Here is a 19,297-nt window from a genome sequence, read left to right on the forward strand (position 1 = left end):
AAGTACCAAGGCATAATTCTTTTTACATTGACATCCTCATGGAAACTTGGAGCTTGAAATGTGCCTCGTAGCCCCAAGTGTGTGCCGCTAAAGAAGGAAAGGCTGAGAGTTTCCCAAGGACCTCCCCAAGGTCTGGTGACTGAAGAAATGATTGATTGTGTAACTGACTGGCACAAACCAAGAGAGCATCTTTCATCTTCCTCTGCTCAGTCTTCACCCTCCCCTTCGCACATTCTTTATAATGCTGCTCATGGTCAGATGCTATGTTCTCACTGTCCTTATAGCTTGCGTGTACACTCTGCCTCCACATAGATTCTGAGCTCCGGAAGGCATGGTCGATGCCTCCTGTTTTATTTCCCCCAATGCTTTGCTTATAGCAGGCATGCCTAAATGCCTATCAAGTAAATAGAACCAGATAAATTCACGCTGATCTCCTGGAGGAAATGGGGATTTTGTGGAGTGTGGATCTCCTGACAGGTAAAAGACCTGTAAGGTTCTTAGCAGGCAATTGCCAATGACCTTGGCCTATCCTTCACTGGATTCACAGCACCTCTTGGAGGAAAGATAAGCCCAGAGCGATGGAGCGCTCATTAGAGGAGAGCCTCCTAATGGAGAGGCAGGCTGCCTCGTCCTTGTTAGGAAATCCACAGGCTCAAATAATCATAATAAATGGGCATGTGTCACAGGCCAACTTGTTTTCTCTCTACTTCCTGCATTCTGGTCTCTAGGAGTAATGCAAAGCAAACTCATGCCCAAACGTTGAGGTTTTATCACCTGCCCCCCTAGGAAAGTCTCGGAAATGCAAAGCACGCGTATCTCTCTCCCAACTCCGAGTCTCCTGCTGCACCGTTGGCCAAGTCCTTACCTCCTCCTCTCCCTGCTCAGTCCAGTGCCCGTCCCCCTGCGTAGAGGGAAGCATGCATATTTTAATGTATGTGCACGCATATAGTCATCATTACCTTCACTCCCATTAAATAAAATGACGTCTTTTGGACAAAAAGTCACAGCCCTACTCCCTGCTAAAGATGCTTTTTGGTCAATAATGGTGACAAAACCTGAATTTCCCCCTATTTAGAAGAAAAAGGGGGAAGGAAAGAACCTTTCCCCCATTCTCAACGTCCCATAGGTTTCCTTTCTCCAAGTGTTTCCTCTTTAATTATGCCCGGTCTCCCCTCCTTCTCCCCCGCCCCAGCCCCAGTGAAAGGAGCCCTTCTGCCACTCAGTCGCCTGCTCCCTCGCCCGCCCGCCCGCTTGCAGTGGGAGGAGCGCCGCCGGAGGAAGCTGTGTGGCTGGGATGCCGACCGCCTGAGAATGGAGCTGCTCCGAGTGGGGACATTACGGACGACCCAGGCTTCCCGAGGCGGCTGAAAGAAGGCAACTTGTCTCGGCTGGCTGCTGATACCCGGAGGCACAAAGAGACCGAGCTAGCCCAGAGAGACCCACGGACAGACAGATGGTCGGCGCCAGCCAGAGAGGACCGGCCGCAGCGTTGGAGGAGAGCGAGCCGGGGAGGCAGAGAAACTAAACTGCAAACCCAAGTTGCCCCGCCGGCTTCCCCTCGCTTCGCTGAGGAATGAAACCTTTCCAGCTCGATCTGCTCTTCATCTGCTTCTTCCTTTTCAGCCAAGGTAGGACCCAGGCGCCGCTGGAGTTGCCAAGAAAGTCGGGTGGCTGTCAGGGCGCGGGAGGCTGAGCGTGGGAATGTGAGCAGGCTGGGAAACTCGGACTGATGGATGCCGCTCTCCCTGCCTGCGAGAGGCACTGGGCATTGCTTCTTTTCCTTTGAAAAATGCAACAAAATGATACTGTTTCTTTTCCTTCGGGAGGCAGGGGCTTGGGGAGGGAGCTGAGTTTCTGCTCTCACTTGTCAATATCATCCAGGTCAAACTCTCCAATGCAAATCGGTTCTTTATGCTGCCTGTCTGTTAATTAGATAGTATTTAAGTGGATCTGCCACTCTGAACTTCAGGCACCTCCTCTTCTTCAGACCCAGGTGTGCGCGAGGAGGAGGCAGGGAAGAGGAGCTTTGTTTACGTGGTGTTTCTGCTGGAATAAGGTCTGACTTGCACGAATGTATTCGGTGTGTGTGCGAGGTTGCACAGAAGGGGCTGCAATTACAGAGTGTCCTGTGGGGTAATTTGCAATAGTCGGGAAAAGGTTGTAAAGAGTTGCATTGAATTGAATGGAGTTCTCTGAATAAGGCTGAATTCTGAGTCCTACCCAGCACAGGATTCAGGGTCAAGAATGGAATTTCTCCCTAGCACTGATTGTTTCCTTTCTTCAGCTTAGCAGGAGCTGAGAGGCTGGTGGAATCTCAGAAAAGAACTTTGCCACCGCTCAGCTTCTGGCCACTGAGAGCCTTGGGGCTGGGAGTGGTGGTGGGGGGGGAATTGTGAGAGGGGTTGTGAGTGCTGATTTAGCTGAAGGCATCAGAGTCACCTGTGGAACTCAGTTGGAAGGGAGAAATCAGTGGGTTCCTGCCCACTGTTTTGGAATGCCGGAACCATCCCTGCCATCTGAGGCAACATTTGTGCCAGCCAGCGCAGCTCTTAGAGGGGCATAGCTCTCTCAGAAAAAAAATCCACAACAGAGCATGTCCATCTGTTGATTAAATGAAGGGGAAAAGTTTTCGAGAAAGCAGAGTACCTCCATGGGTGGCTGGCTTTGCAAGCAAACAGCATGCCTCTCTTTCTTCCCTCATCAGGGAGAAGCCAAATATAAACAAAAAAACAGTGCCTCCTTCCCCAGCTCTTCCACTGCTACTTGTGGTCATTGCACATTCCCCCCTCATCCATGCAGTTCAAACTTTGCTTAAGACCATCCTGAGTAAGCCCCAGGGTATGAGTATGTGGATGCCCATGCCTGTATATAGCATCATCATAATGTGTGTGCGCGTGCGCGCACACACACACGCAAACATATACACACACACTCATGCATTCATGTGGCTGTGTGTACCTCACTGGGGCTCCTTACAGCAGCTGGAAGATAAATTGCCTTCCCCAGAGTTTTCAGGCTGAATGAATAAGAACTATCTCAGAATACTGGCATAGAAACAGGTTCAGTTATATTACCATTTTGTGAGCTTGCTCTCTTTCTGGGATGCGTGCATGCGAGCTCATGGGCGCACATAAACACACTCACTCCTGTTCTTCAGGAGGTTGCCTGCAGAATGGCTGAAACTAGAAGGGCATTACATTCCAACCAGCTTCCCCATTTACATGGGGCCAGTGCACTTTTTAATCAGTCTTCTGTGTCTTTAGAAGCTCAGTCCATGCTTCTTTTCTGATGGGCATAAGAAGCTGTCTGAGTCATTACTGTGTGCACCTTCTACTTTGATGACCCATTTCTTAGTACAGAGCTATTCTTTGACTGCCTCGTATGAATCTTTAAATATTTACCTGTGGAGGTTACATGCTTTGTTTCATTTACCCTTAGCCCTGGGGGCACCCGGAAGAAACCACAGCATCATGTAATTCATAGTTCCCTGTTATTCCTGTGTACCCTGAGCATGGCCAGAGATGCCCACCCTACCAAATGGTAACTGTGTAGTCCAGGGAGCTCCAGGGCGGGTCTCAAGCAAGCTTATTAAACCACAGAGGACTTGGCCAGTCAGAATCACCTCCCTGGCTGGTCATTGGTGGTGCCTTGAAAGCACGCTGTCTGCCTACAGGAATTAACGGTCAAGTGGGACCATGTTCTGTGGACTTCATGGCTGTGCTATCTTTTGACTTGATTTGTGGACATTAATTTCAGCATGGATGTTGTTTTCAGTATTGCAGATTTTCCAGAAGACTCTATTTGACCCTCTTGACTTACATGCTTAGTGTGTATACTGTACCCCACACCTGCCTACTGTCTTGTATTTACCAAATTATTGGATGGAGCTTACACATTCTCAACAAGGCCCAAAGACAAGCCCAGATGACCCTAGATGGCACCCACTCTGACCCGTCTCCCACCTCACATCCCCCACAGTCTGACCCCTACCTCTTGCACGTTATTCCTCCTGGGATGCTTTTCCATGGAAGTGTGCAGAGACTCAGGGGTGCCCTGCACTCAGGGGAAAACAAATGTTCAGGGGCCTGTTTAGGACCTTACCTGGTGCTCAGGTGACAAATCCATCTGCTGTCTAACACCGTCTCCCAGTGGGAGCCTGCGTGGCACGTTGGAGTTTCTGGGAACACAATGCTCATGCATCCTGCTCCTGGTTTTCTGTCTTGGCACTCATGCAGGAGTGCTCCGAACAATGCTGTGAACACTTCACTAGAACACAGTTTAAGTCAACGATCGAAGTCCCTTTCAATCATCCTTTCTTTCCTAATTTGTCAAATGTTTGTTTTCACCTACTTTTCCCCCCAACCCTTTAGAGAAAAGAAATTAAGGTCTATTTAGTGTCCCTAATACACTGTATCCATGTTCTTTGAAAGTTGGGGCTTTGACTGTAGTTTCAGGTCACGTATTTATCTTGCTTAAGACTAAATGGCATTCCTCTGTTTCCGCCCCTGTGGGTGTCCCCGAGCCTGGCTCCCACAAGGCAGTGGAGAGCTGCCAGCGTGTGCTGTGTTTGTGGGTTTCTTTCTTACTGGGGGTGCCTCTTCCCTCAGCTGTCAGGACGGCGGTGCTTTGTACAGTGGCAAGGGATAATGTCACAGCACAATTTGCCTCCTGCAGAGAAGAGGCATGTTCTGCCCCTGGGTGAGAGAGAATGGATTCTCTTGTCATCCATAAACTTAGAACTTGCTGGATTTTTTTCCCTTCATCATTTCAGTTCACCCACGACTGTATGCTCCTTTATCTTCAAACCCCATCTCACCCCACTTGCACACGCCCAGCCAACGTAGCTTTGGAGGAAGAATGTCTTAGCAGGACTGAAGGCTTCTTGCTTCCCATCAGATCTCGAGTTCTGAACACTTTAGGGAGTATGAAGCAGTACGAACTTGGTGCCTTCTACCTCAGATGCTCTTAAAAAAGGATCACCTCCCCCCGCTCTCTGGTGTCAGATGTCTTGTTGGGTTTACATGTGCACCATGCTGCTCTGAACACGTGGGGTGAAAGGGAAAACTTGTATTTACCTGCCCATGGAATCCCTGAGTTGTTGGCTAAGCTGGAGTGTCATCTCCCTTTTGGGAAAAATTAAATGACCCGCTTACTCTCCTTACTTGCCGGCAGGAAACACACAAAAGGAGGGAGCTGTCAATGACCGTTGTTAGTAGGGCAGGGGTTTATGGAGATATGACTCTGCAAGGGAATAGAAGAGCTTCAAGTACGCAGAAGGGAAATGTGGACAGTGAGTGGATAGAGCTGGTCAGGGTGAAGGAGGGGATCTATGAGGATGATGGAAGCAGGGAGGAGATGCAACTGTAGGAGGCATTAGCTTGCCAGGAGCCCCCGTGGGGTGGGGGGACATCAGAAGATAGGACCAGCTCATCAGAGTCATCCAGAAGAATGGAGCACATAGTAGGGGGTACAGGCTGAGAAGGCGTTAGACAAGGAAATTGGGAGGGAACAGCAACTTTGGAAACATGTATTCTTACCCAGAAAGGTCATGTCTCAAAACTCGAGGCAAGTAATACATGTGATTCTACCCCTGCGAGCACCCTGCCTGGTATGACGTCTTGTCTAGAGGAAGAAAAATCATTTCTTTCGTCCTGAAAGGTTAATACCAAGGGTATGGGTCCACTTATTAACAAATCTTCAGGTGAAGGGAACTGGGACATGTCTGTGGGGGTGGCCGTGTCTGTGCCCAGCAGGGATGTCTCAGTTGCCAGCCTGATTAATTGAGGATGGAAAAGAAATTCCTCAGCAGGAAGTGGGGTGAGGGGTGGGGTCCATGCCTGCACCTGGCACTTAAAGGACACCATGGGGGCCCCCCTTGGGTGTGCAGAGGAGGATCTTGCTCAGAACATGGCAGCCGTGAGCCAGGCATGGGACCAGAGAGAGCCCTGCCTGGTGTGTGCCTGTGCTGGCGGAAGCCAGGGCCAGCAGGAGACGGGGTGGAACAGGGAATTAGGCCTGAAGATGCAATTTCTCTTTTTTGTTCAGCCCAGTGGGGGTGACTTAGGCAGCATTATTTTGCAGACTCAAAAAGGCACATGAATAATCCAGAGGGAATTCAAGAGATTTCAACAGCAAAATAATAACAATACTAATGATACCTTAGGTTTGCCGAGGACTTTTCTTCCAAGGAGATAAAAAGATAAACTGTTTTGGAAACACGAATGAGAGGAAGAAAATTGCCTGTGATGGAGGGGGCGGGAGGACCAAAGGCGTGCATTTCAAGGTCTGGATGTAAAGGGCGAGGGGGGCGGGATGGGCCTCGTTTTTCGGGCACAGCCCTCATCCTTGTAGGATATTGAGATAACTTAGATCTGAGGATGTGTAGGTGAAAAGCTAATGGAGCCATCTTTAACCAGAGTCAGTCAAGAAGCAGAGAGGCACTGAACTCATCCTGGGCAGGACCTGGAACAGGGATATTCTAATTCAACAGCAGAGAATGTCAGTAAGGTCCTAAGCATGCTGGAATCAACATTTGAACTCTAACCACTGCAGTGATGCTGACTTTGACAGGGGTTCTTGCAGGAGAGGGATTGGAACCCGGTCTTCCTTCAAGGCCAGTGGACACCCCAGCACTCATGGAGCGGTGTCTAAGTGGAGCTGCTGCTCGGGGGACGTCTGTGTCCTCAGGCTTCATCTCAAGTTACTGCTTTCCACAAGAGCATGAGGAGCAAAGGCAGCCAGGACCCTGTGCTATGTTGTCACTGCTTCGCCCTGTCGTCCAAATAAACGGGATTTTGTTTCCAGTTAAGGGACTGATGCAGAGACCCTATTACACTGAGACATCGTACTATTCCATATGTCATTGCCTGTCATTTTCTTTTCCCAAGGGGAAACCAGAGTTTACCCAGCTAGGTGTGTGCATCAAGTAAGAATATAGACACCAACACATCACTGAAATACTTCTCTCAGGCTCACACAGGGACTCACATTCCTGTTTTCTGCTTTATTATATTGAGTGTGGAAGGGCTTCCGCTTTCCACCCCTCTCATCACCTACACTGTTGCCCCAGAGTGAGGATCACGAGAAGGCTGGGACCTTTGCCCTGTCACCCCCACCCCTCAAACATATGTCACATTAATTTTCGTTAGCTTTCTGTCTCTAACCCACTGAAGGAGCTAAGGATCAAACACTGTGGTTTTTTTTCCTTCTGTCTCAATGATAAAAATGAGTATTCTGGCTATATACTCCTAGAAGTCAGTAAATGTCAATATTGGATAAGTGTTTCTTTTATACCACTGCAATTAGCATAAGCTGCTTGGAAACAAATGTCTTCCATAAGCATACAACGTTCCAGTGAGCACACAGTTAACACCATTATGAGGATTAAACAAATGTCAGCTTTCCCTGGGTACACAAGTTAAAGCCATTGAAATAGTGACCCAAAAAACCCATCTCTGTTGAGCTGATTCCGACTCATAACGACCCTATAGGACAGAGTAGAACTGCCCCACGGGGTTTCCAAGGAGCGGCTGGTGGATTCGAATTGCCAACCTTCTGCTTAGCAGCTGAGCTCGTAACCACTGCCCCACCAGGGCTCCTAGCCCCAGTGAATCCTGCTTCTTGTGGTTATCTGTTGCAGCCCTGGCTATGGCATGGGGAGTGGGAGGTGGGCACTTGCCCACCCTCTTCCTGGAAATAAAGTAAGCAGCCGGAAGCAGACCCCTTCCGCCATGCCTGGGAACCAGGGGAGGGGTTTCTTCTGGCAGGGAAGGAGCCTTACCTCCTGCCTTCTTCAGGCCTACTCTCCTCCCTGAGTTCATGCTACACATACGCCCAGGCGCTCATACCACCTCCTGCTGAAGCGGAGCGAAGCTGAAATTAGAACAGGTGGGTCATTTTCCTCAAACGGGAAGTGACCTCACACGCTCATCCTCAGTCAGGTGGCTTATAGGCAAAGTGAAGTAGATTTACTCGAGGCCATTTTTCGGATAATGGAAACTAAAACCTCAGTGGTAAACGGCCGTCAGTATGAAAACGGGCTGATTACCTAAGAGGGAATGACTTGCCTGTATTCACGGGATAGCTGTTGTGCGGAGTTGTCTGTAAGTACAGCTTCTTTCTGACTTAGGCCTGGAGGATGGATCTTGACGTCACCTGATGCTGGGAGATGCGGCAATGACAAAGAGGGCCTTCAACATCCCTCGGTGTTCCCCCAGGGGCTCCGTGTGGTCTGGGTTCTGGAGGGGGGCAGGTTTATGACCCCGTTCCTTTTTGCTCACTGAAGCATTTTATGACCCCATAGCTCAGCCCTGACGCATGGCCTGCACTCACTGTGGACCTCCTATGTGGTAGGCACTGCATCAGGTTCTTTTTATGCGAAGATGACTAAGACCATATTTCTGCCTCCAGGGAGCTCAGAGTCTGGTCAGGGAGCAGACGTTTCAGCTGCTGGTGACAATGGATGGGCGCAGATCTGCCAAGTGTTCTGAGGGCAGCTGGGACGGCAAGGGCACCAGGAAAGGTTTCACAGAGAGGGGACATGTGTGCTTGATTTTAGAGGCTGCTGAGAGTTCTCCAGATCAAGCAGGAGAAGAGTGTTCCAGGGTGCAGCTTAGAGTGCGTGCAAAGGCAAGAAGGCAGAACAGAATGTGATATGATTGGAAGCAATGGGTAGTCTGGGTGGCTAGAACGTTAGGGGCTGAAGGAAGGGGGAGAGGAGCCGGGTGGAAGGGAAGGGAAAGGTCGTGAACACCATGCTGAGTATTTTGAGGATGGATTGACATGATGAAGTCTGTAATTTAGAAACATTGTTAGTAGTTTATGGGTCTGTGTTCTCTTTCTAGCATGCATTCCATGAATAAAAAAGGGGGGAGCAAAACGTTATTCTTCTTGGTGTTCCCTGTGTTTCTCAGGGAGTTAAAAAAAAAAAGTAGAATAGAATGGAAATATACTGGTTCCTTCCAGCTCACCTTCCTTCAGAGCTGTTATATAAGGCACGGGAAGGTAGGCAAGAGAATAAGTATGGGGGCGCTGACCTTAGGGTTGGTCCTGCGTCCCAGAGGGGAGGCAGCGAAGGAGAATAGGTAAACATATGCTTAGGGGTGATGTGTTGGACAAAGAGTATGAAAGGGAAAATGGAGCATGGAGAGGTAGGGATTGCTCAGTAAGCACCAGACTGTTGTTGGTAAGTGCTACTGAGTCCTTTTCAACTCATAGTGACCCCATGTGACAGAGCAGAACTGCCACAGAGGATTTTCTTGCCTGTAATCTCGATAGAAGCAAATCTACAGGTCTTTCTGTCATGGAGCCACAGGGTGAGTTTGAACTGCTAACCTTTCAGTGAGCAGCTGAGCGCTTAACCGTTTGCACCACCAAGGCTCTTTACTGGACTGTTAGGCGAAGGGAATGCATTGAGGAATGGATTTGCCAGTTCCTGGGCTCTTTGAAGCCTAGCCAGAGAGGGAGGCAGCTTAACGTTGAAGACTAATGATAAACCAGAGGGGAGAGAAGGACAGGCAGGAAGTGACAAGAGATACCTGGGGCCATTTTGCTGATTATTTTTCCCCGTTCTCAAGAGGAAACTAAGCTTTGGGGGGAAACCAGGTTACAAGCCAAGTGATTCTTCCCGGAAGATGTTAGAAGTGTTTTACAAGTCTTCAGCACCAGCTCGCCTTTCATTCAAGAGTAGACAACGTTGTCAAATCGACCTCTATGTCCCACACTCCAGAGCATTCCTCTCAGGAATTGAGGGAGGTGGGCTGGCAGGTCAGGTCAACGGCAAAGCAGAAACCTCAATTGTCTTGCAAGAAATAGACAGTGACATTTTCCAAGACTGTCCACGAACAGTCACACATTTCTGAAAAAGTGCTCAGATTAGGAGTGGAATTGGGTCATAAGGGATGTAGTGGGTTAGAAAGCAGACGAGATGCTATCCAAAGCCTCTCCAACTCTAAGACTCTGTGAATATTCTGTATTAGCAACAATGGAGATGATGTATCCTAGATCTCTTTGTCTAGCACATGTAGGTACGTGGCAAATTCTTTTGGTTCTTGTTGGTGGTAGTAGCGGAGGCAGTAATTATATTGTCATGATTCTTGTGATGATAATTAACATTTGTAGAGAACTTCACAATTTGCAAGGTGCCTTTAACAAACACTACCTCATTTCATCACCCCAATAGCCATAAGAGATGGATATCACCATTGTCATATTCATATCATCAGAGAAGTTACATTGCTTGACCAAAGTCACTCCAAATCCAGTTCACTTTTTAGTATGCCTTGATGCCTCTCAAGATGTTGGTAGACCAGCTGCTCTGAATCATCAGCACAGAAAAATACATGAAAAGATCCTAAGCTGTGCAGAAGTCATTTTCTTATAATTTGGGGGAATTCTCAGTGTCTAGACATAGAAAAGGGCTTTAGGGATTCCTTGTGAAAATTTGGGGGGCATGGCAGTGAGTCCCAGCACTGACATTTGAACAGGGATCAGCCATTGTAGCCCGACTTCTTTTTGATTTCAAACTCTTTCTAAGTTGCTTCCTTCATCTTTCAGACATTCAGCTTTACCTCCAGGGCACAAGGTTGCCAGTCCGCTCCTGTCCTGGGAAATGGCAGGCCAGCCTTTTGAGTTACGAATAGTAATCAGGGAGATGCTGCTTAAGTAGCTGCTTTTGTGGCTGTTCTAACAAAAAAAAGAAAAAGAAAGAGAGAGGCAGAAAGAAAGAAAGAAAGGCGAGGGACTTTTCTTCTCCTAGTTAGTTGATTAAAATCTCCATATCTTTTATCCCCCTGGTGCCTGGCACACTATTCGGCACAAAGAGGACTGTGAATAAATGTTGAAATTTTGGAATGACATGCCATGAATAGTGAAAGGAGGGGAGGAAAGGACGAGAGCTTCTGCCAGCACCACGTGCAGACACACAGGGGACCTGGAGGGAGGCAGAGGAAGGAGCCCCACCCATGTGAAGTTCCGGCTTGCCCTGTATGAGGTCCTTCCTCTTTGGGTGAGGCCATGATGCCCGTTGGGTCACCAGGGACAACGCCAGAGAAACCTCCTCTGGCAAACCACCTACTCCTCGGTCTCAGCAAGAAACAATCGGGTCTTCTGTTCTCGGATGCACGTCAGCTCCTGTTTCTGTCAATCACCTGCAGATGTCACAGGTGACTCCACTCTGGAGAAGTGTGAGAGTCCACCTGTCACCCTTGGAAATGCTGGGAGCTATGAAGCTTCAGAGCAACACTGGGGCCAGGTTGGCTTGTTATGCAGGGATTCATGGAGCAGGCACTTAGAGCTCTGTCCTGGATACGAGTGGGGGTTGCCACACAAGAAGCGGCTCCCGCCCTCCCCTGCCTCACTGCTGTCCTGGCAAAGAGAGAGAAACAGAGCCACTGCCTTCGAGTTGACTCTGACACATAGCGACCCTACAGGACAGGGTAGAACTGCCCCCATAGGGTTTCCAAGGCATAAATCTTTATGGAAGCTGACTGCCACATCTTGAACCCACTGCACTGCCATTAATCCCGATGGCTTTGTTCTTTGTACCCTGGGACCTGTGCTTTTCCCGGCCTCCTCGTGTGTACGCTGAGTTCTACCCCATGCTCACTGAGAGCTCCCTTCCTCGGTGGGCTGGCCTCTGGAGCTTTTTTCTTACACAGGATGTTGCACCTGTGTGACAGGGAACTACAGAGAGAGGACCTGTCCTCTCCTTGGCCGCGCAAGGAGCTGGCAAAATGATTTGGGATGTTAAACCAGGTGAGCGCTGTAGTTCCTCAGTCAGCCTGATGGTGGCAGCAGCAGCGCTTGCAAAGTCCTGGAGAGAGCTCAGAGCAAAATCAGGAATACTAGAGTGGGGCTCTTGCAGTTGGGGTGCCTGGGTCCTTCTCTCCTGGGACACCTCGGCTGGGAACCTGAGCATGGGGCTGAGGGAGCAGAAGGAAGGAGGCCGAGGTGGATCCTCATCCTCCTGGGTCTGGGTGGTGTGGGCAATGTTTCAGATGGCAGCCGTGCCCCCAGAAGGCTAGGTTGTTTCTGCTGGAAGTTAGGGCAGAATATTAAAGGGAATACCTAGGGAGAGTGGCAGGAGGTAGGTGGGGACAATTACAAATACTAAAGGGCTTTGAGAGAGCTATGCAAAGCGGGTGTGAGAGGGATCCTCCCTGCTGCAGGGTCTCCCTGTGGGGATGCTTCTCCTCTCCGGATGGGTGATGAATGTGCTAGCCTCCCACGAAGGGAGGCTGGCAGTGAGGGGCCCTCCACTTCTCCCCAGCCAACCTACCCCGAGCCGAGCCGGGGCCACTGCCCCCTCCCAGGTGTCCACCCTTTAATGATCTGGGAGCCAATATTTCTGCCGCTGTTCCCCTCACACTCGTAAAAAGCAAAACAAACAGTTGCTAAAATAAGTCTTCATTGTTCCTGATCTCCTGGGCCAACTGTGGAGGCGCTATGCTGTTCTCACCTCTGGACTGAAACAGGCACCTGGAAGAAGATCCCCATGAGTGGTGGCTGCTTGTCCGAAAGGGCGTCTTTCCAGGCCCGGTAGCCAGATCCCGATGGCCAGGCGCTGGAAGTGTGCCAGCGCTCTGCGGGAGGGGAGGAGGAGGACAAGCCCCGGGGGCCCCAAGAGCTCAGTAAAAAACCTGGTTGCTGCTGAGTCAACTCTGGTGACCCAAGTGTGTCTAAGTAGAACTGTGCTCCATCGGGGTTTCAGTGGCTGAGTTTTCAGAAATAGATCGCCATCCTGTATCTCCAAGGATGTAACTAAGACCCCATGGGTTGGTCCCTGTGCAGCATACGCTAAGGCAGAGGAAAATCGGTGAGGGAAGGAGGAAGACAGTGTTTCAGGGTCCTCGTCCTTGGCTTGTCTGGGTGGCTGGAGTGGCTGGGAGAGCTGGCCCTTTATGCTGCCTGAAGTCATTGAGCATGATGAGACTTTCCACTTGATTCTGGTTGCCAGTGGGGTTTTAGGTGAGGTTTGCTCAAGCCGAGCAGCCGCCCATGCCTGATTCACCATCAGAGTCTTGTCTTTTCTTGCTGTTTCCTCCAGAGGGAGGGGAGCTGCCACCTGCCCCCATGCATCCTCACAGCCTGTCTGCGGGGGCCGGGACGTGGAGGTGGGCGAAGGTAGGGAGGATGCTCCGTCCATTCTACAGATAGTTCCTCTGGAAAGTGGCAGGTGACTGCTGGAGCTTCTCACGGCAGAGAAGAAAACTTTTTGTGTAAGGTTTGCAAAGCCTTACTGCAACCTGCAGATTTTATGCAGTGTAGTGCTCTGGCTGCAGAGTGTGAGAATTTGCTGAAATTAATAGGGACTGAGCTCCGCCCACAATTAAAGATGTTATGCCATCTTGACCTTGCTGCCTTCCTGGCCCCCTGATGGGGATATCTGATCCCACTTTTCCCTTCATAAGCAAGGTCTTCACTAGTGCTTGGGGATCCCTAATGGAAAGCTGGGGTGGAGGGAGGAGGAGGATGGAAAAGAATCGAAATCTGGAATAGTCTCAGCAGGGCCTGATTGCCCAATAAGCAAGGTACCGCGGCCCGACTGTGGCCTGTCACCCGTGTGCAGTGCACAGTTTCCCCTGTCCCCCGCCATGTCACGGATGTGGGGAAACCCACGTGAAATTGCTCGCCACAGATTAGCAAGTAAATACAATGAAGCCCGTGCCTACCTTGCTCAATGCAAGCCGGTGCCCATACCGTGCTTACTGGTTAATCTGTCCCTGGGTCTCAGGATGCGGCCCTCGTGGTATTTCTCTCTCTGCGGGAGCTTTGTGGTTGCTGAATTGGGACCAGCCATGGAGGTTTTATAGCGGCCAGTGGCCGGGTCCTTTGCTGGGCTTCATAAACACAAAACAAGCAAACAAAAAACCGTTACCATTGAGTCGGTTCCAACTCATGGAGACCCCAGATGTGTCAGAGTAGAACTGTGCTCCATAGGGTTTTCAATGACTGATTTTTCAGACGTAGTTCACCAGGCCTTTCTTCCAAGGCATCTCTGGGTGGACTCAAACTGCCAACTTTAGTTAACTTTTTAACCATTTGCACGACTCAGGGACTCCAGGCTTTATACTCATCCCCTTATTTCACCCTTATAGCAACCTTGTCAAGTAGGGATTGCTCTACCCATTTGTCATTGTTGTTGGGTGCCCTTGAGTCAATTCCAACTCATAGTGACCCTATAGGACAGAGCAGAACTACCCCATAGGGTTTCCAAGGCTGTAAATTTTTACAGAAGCCGACTGCCACATCCCTCAGAGTGGCTGGTGGGTTCAAACCACCAGCCTTTCGGTTAGCAGCCTAGTACTTAACCTCTTCACCACCAGCGCTCACCCATTAAGCTGTGAAAAATTCTGAGGCTCCTCAGATTCAGTAACTTGCCCAAGGTCCATGACTGGTAGTCGGTACATGGTAGAACCAAATCAAACACCCGTGTGCAGACATGAAGCCCTCGCTGCCTCGTCCCTTTAGGAAGAATTGGGGTCACACCTGTGCCTAGTCAGCCATGAGGCTATCAGCCAGCCACAGAATCCCCTAGCTTGGCCTGGCCTGAGCTCTCCTCCTCCATAACGTGGAGGTTTGGGACGAAGAGCTGATGCAGATGGAAGGCAGCATCTCCACCGATATAGAAGCTGAGTACGAACGTGAGAGCTCGGCCACCTGGAGATGGCTGCTCTCTGTCTCCACGTGCAGCTCCATTTAGCTGAGCATTTTGAAAGCCAAATGCTGATTTCTTAGTGAGAATCCATCCCCACCTAGCTTTCCTTCAGCAGATTAAAAAAAAAAAAATGTGAAACCTCATTCTGCTTAGGGAGAGGTTACCCTGGTGTTAGCTGCGTGCTGTAAGCAAGGAGATACTCTACGTAAAAAGGCATTCCAGGACATCAGAACCTTCCTTTTTATCAAGTCCAGAATAGTGAAAATGTCAGGAGACTGTGGTTCCGACATGATTAATAATGGTCGTTAGTGAGAAATAAAAAAGGCTCTTGCTATATGGCGGTCAGAGTGCAGCTCAGCTTCCGGGTCCCCTCGCTTTGGCTCCAGCAGGTCCATTTTCCCTTGTGTCAGAAACCATTTCAGAAGGTGGCATGTGTCTACCTAGGCTGTGCTTCAAATCCTAATATTGGTTTAAGACAGACACTTCGGATAAACTAGCAAGCCATGAAAATTCTTTGAAGTTTTCAAAGCCCCGTTAGATTAATCAGAGGGAGAAAGAGGAGGAAGATGAGGCGGAAAGATCTCTGCGTGGAAGACATAAAACCCCTTCTTTATATTCCACAACCTGAGCCTTTCTGTGGAGCGCACCTATCAGATAAGCCGTGCATTGTCAGCTGTTGCCAAGGCTCCAAATCCACACGGCGCCCCTTTTCCTGGGCCTGAGCTTTGCTTTGCCTTTTCTCTTCATCAGACTAGGGCAGTGGTGTTCATGGATAGAAATCCATATTTTATAGGTGGAAAAAACTGAATTCTGAAGCTGGAACGAACCAAGAAATACCATCCAGAAAAACGTTTTACTCTCCTCTCCTCTTCTTCTGCTAGTTATAATAGAAACTACATTTCCCTCTTAGACCACCATGGATCTTCTAGGATCTGGACCGCTGAATTTATGCTAAGGAAAATAAAAAGATATCTGCTCTATTTTTGTTTGTTAGTTTGTTTTGTTGTGCTTTAAGTGAAAAAATTTACAGTTTAAGTTAGTTTCTCATATAAAAATTTATGCACACATTGTTATGTGACCCTAGTTGCTCTCCCCATTCTGTGACAGCACACTCCTCCTTTCCACCCCGGATTTCCCGTGTCCATTCCACCAGCTCCTGACCCTCTCTACCTTCTCATCTCACCTCTGACAGCAGCTGCCCATTTAGTCTCATGTATGTACATGAGCTAAGAAGCACACTCTTCACGAGTATCATTTTATGTCTTATAGTCCAGTCTAATCTATTTCTGAAGAGTTGGCTTCAGGAATAGTTTCAGTTCTGGGCTAACAGAGACTCCAGGGGCCATGTCTTCCGGGGTCCCTCTAAGTCTGTGAGTCAGACCATTAAGTCTGGTCTTTTTTACTAGAATTTGAGTTCTGCACCCCACTTTTCTCCTGCTCCATCAGGGACTCTCTGTTATGTTCCCTGTCAGGGTCGTCATTGTTGGTAGCCGGGCACCATCTAGTTCTTCTGGTCTCAGGCTGATCAAGTCTCTGGTTTATGTGGCTCTTTCTGTCTCTGGGCTAATATTTTCCATGTGGCTTTGCTGTTCTTCATTTTCCTTTGCTCTAGATGGGTTGAGAGCAGTTGATGCATCTTAGATGGCCACTCGCTAGCTTTTAAGACCCCAGGCACCACTCACCAAAATGGGATGCAGAACATTTTCTTAATAAACTTTGTTATGCCAGTTGAGCTAGATGTCCCCTGAAATCATGGTCCCCCGCCCCTGCTACTCTGTCCCTCAGAGTGTTTGGTTGTATTCAGAAAACTTATTAGCTTTGGTTTAGTCCAGTTGTGCTGACTTCCCCTGTAGTGTGTGCTGTCCTTCCCTTCACTTAAGATAATTCTTGTCTAATATTTTGTTAGGGAATACCCTTCTCCCTCCCTCCCCACCCTCGTAACCATCAAAGAATGTTTTCTTCTGTGTTTAAACCTTTTCTTGAGTTTTTATAATAGTGGTCTCATACAATATTTGTCCTTTTGCGACTGACTAATTTCACTCAGCATAATGCTTTCCAGATTCATCCATGTTATGAGATGTTTCATGGATTCATCGTTGTTCTTTATCGTTGCATAGTATTCCATTGTGTGAATATACCATAATTTGTTTATCCATTCATCCACTGATGGGCACCTAGGTTGTTTCCATCTTTTTACTATTGTGAACAGTGCTGCAGTGAACATGAGTGTGCATGTATCTATTTGTGTGACGGCTCTTATTTCTCTAGGATATATTCCCAGGAGTGAGATTTCTGGATCGTGTGGTACTTCTATTTCTAGCTTTTTAAGGAAGTGCCAAATCGATTTCCAAAGTGATTATATCATTTTACATTCCCGTCAGCAGTGTATAAGTGTTCCAGTCTCTCCACAACCTCCCCAACATTTATTATTTTGTGTTTTTTGCATTGATAGTAGCCTTGTTGGGTTAGATGGTATCTCATTGTAGTTTTGATTGACAGTTCTCCAATGGCTAATGATTGTGAGCATTTCCTCATGTATCTAGTAGCCACCTGAATGTTTTCTTTGGTGAAGTACCTGTTCATATCCTTTGCCCATTTTTTAATTGGGTTATTTGTCTTTTTGTGACTGAGGTTTTGCAGTATCTTGTAGATTTTAGAGATTAGATGCTGATCAGATTTGTCATAGCCAGAATTTTTTTTCCCAGTCTGTAGGTTGTCTTTTTACTCTTTTGGTGAAGTCTTTTGAGGAGCATTAGTGTTTGATTTTTAGATCCTCCCAGGTATCTAGTCTCTCTTCTAGTGTTTGTGCATTGTTACTTACGGTTTGTATTCTGTTGATGCCATGTATTAGGATTCCTAGCATTGTCCCTATTTTTTCTTCCATGATCTTTACTGTTTTCAATTTTGTATTTAGGTCTTTGATCCATTTTGAGTTAGTTTTTGTGCATGGTGTGAGGTATGGGTCTTGTTTTCAGTTTTTTGCAGATGGATATCCAGTTATGCCAGCACCATTTGTTAAAGAGACTATCTTTTCTCCAATTAATGGACTTTGGGCCTTTGTCAAATATCAGCTGCTCATAGATGGATGAATTTATGTTTGGATTCTCAATTCTGTTCTATTGGTCTATATATCTGTTGTTGTACCAGTACCAGGCTGTTTTGACTACTGTGGCAGTATAATAGATTCTAAAATCAAGTAGTGTGAGGCCTCCTACTTTGTTCTTCAGTAATGATTTACTTATCCAGGGCCTCTTCCCTTTCCATATGAAGTTGGTGATTTGTTTCTCCATCTCCTTAAAAAATGCTGGTGGAATTTGGATCGGGATTGCATTGTATCTGTCGATCGCTTTGGGTAGAATTGATATTTTCACAGTGTTGAGTCTTCCTTTCCGTGAGCAAGGTATGTTTTTTGACTTGTGTGGTCTCTTTTGGTTTCTTGCAGTAGTGTCTTGTAGTTTTCATTGTATAGGTCTTTTATGTCTCTGGTTAGATTTATTCCTAAGTATTTTATCTTCTTGTGAGCTATTGTAAATGGTATTGATTTGGTGATTTCCTCTTCGAAGAACTCTTTGTTGGTGTAGAGGAATCCAACTAATTTTTTATGTTTATCTTGTACCCTGACACTTTGCTGAAGTCTTCTATTAGTTCCAGTAGTTTTCTTGTGGATTCTTTGGGGCTTTCTGTGTATAAGATCGTACCATCTGCAAATAGAGATACTTTTACTTCTTCTCCACCAATTTGGATGCCCTTTATTTCTTTTTCTAGCCTAATTGCACTGGCTAGGACCCCCAGCACAAGGTTGAGTAATAGTGGTAATAAAGGGCATCCTTGTCTGGTTCCCATTCTCAAGGGGAATTCTTTCAGACCCTCTCCATTTAGGATGATGATCACTGTTGGCTTTGTATAAATGCCCTTTATTATGTTGAGGAATATCCCTTCTATTCCTATTTTCCTGAGGGTTTTTATCATGAGTGAGTGTTGGACTTTGTCAAATGCCTTTTCTGCATCGATGAATAAGATCATGTGGTTCTTGTCTTTTGTTTTATTTATGTGATGGGTTACACTGATTGTTTTTCTAATGTTGAAAAACAATCCCTGCATCCCTAGAATGAATCCCACGTGGTCATGGTGGATTACTTTTTTGATATGTTGTTGAATTCTATTGGCTAGAATTTTGTTGAGGATTTTTGTGTCTATGTTCATGAGGGATGTTGGTCTGTAATTTTCTTTTTTTATGATGTTTTTACCTGGTTTTGGTATCAGGGTTAATGCTGACTTCGTAGAATGAGTTTGAAAGTATTTTATCCTTTTCTATGCTCTGAAATACCTTTAGTAGTGATGGTGTTAACTCTTCTCTGAAAGTTTGGTAGAATTCTCCAGTGAAACCATCAGGGCCAGGGTTTTTTTGTTGTTGTTGAGAGTTTTAAAATTACCTTTCCAATCTCTTCTTTTGTTATATATAGGTTTATTTAGTTGTTCTCCCTCTGTTTATGTTGGTTTAGGTAGGTAATGTGTTTCTAGAAATTTGTCCATTTCCTCTAGGTTTTCAAATTTGTTACAGTACAATTTTTCATAGTATTCTGTTATGATTCTTTTAATTTCAGTTGGGTCTGTTGTGATATCACCCATCTCGTTTTTTAT

The 19,297-nt window shown here is 47.4% G+C and overlaps 1 protein-coding gene across 2 annotated transcripts in view; it reads left to right on the top strand.

The window, feature by feature from the left end:
* Positions 1-1,195: 1,195 nt before the first annotated feature.
* The window catches only part of KIRREL3 (kirre like nephrin family adhesion molecule 3), a 694,039-nt gene continuing 675,937 nt past the window's right edge, over positions 1,196-19,297 (top strand). For both annotated transcript variants that reach the window (XM_004379337.1, XM_004379338.2), the window contains exon 1: positions 1,196-1,628. In XM_004379337.1, coding sequence (XP_004379394.1) covers positions 1,574-1,628 — 55 coding nt within the window. In that variant the 5' untranslated portion in view covers positions 1,196-1,573. The remainder of the gene's footprint in view (positions 1,629-19,297) is intronic.

The sequence above is a fragment of the Trichechus manatus genome, unplaced genomic scaffold (assembly GCF_000243295.1).
Source record: "Trichechus manatus latirostris isolate Lorelei unplaced genomic scaffold, TriManLat1.0 scaffold00064, whole genome shotgun sequence".
Classification (NCBI taxonomy): domain Eukaryota; kingdom Metazoa; phylum Chordata; class Mammalia; order Sirenia; family Trichechidae; genus Trichechus; species Trichechus manatus.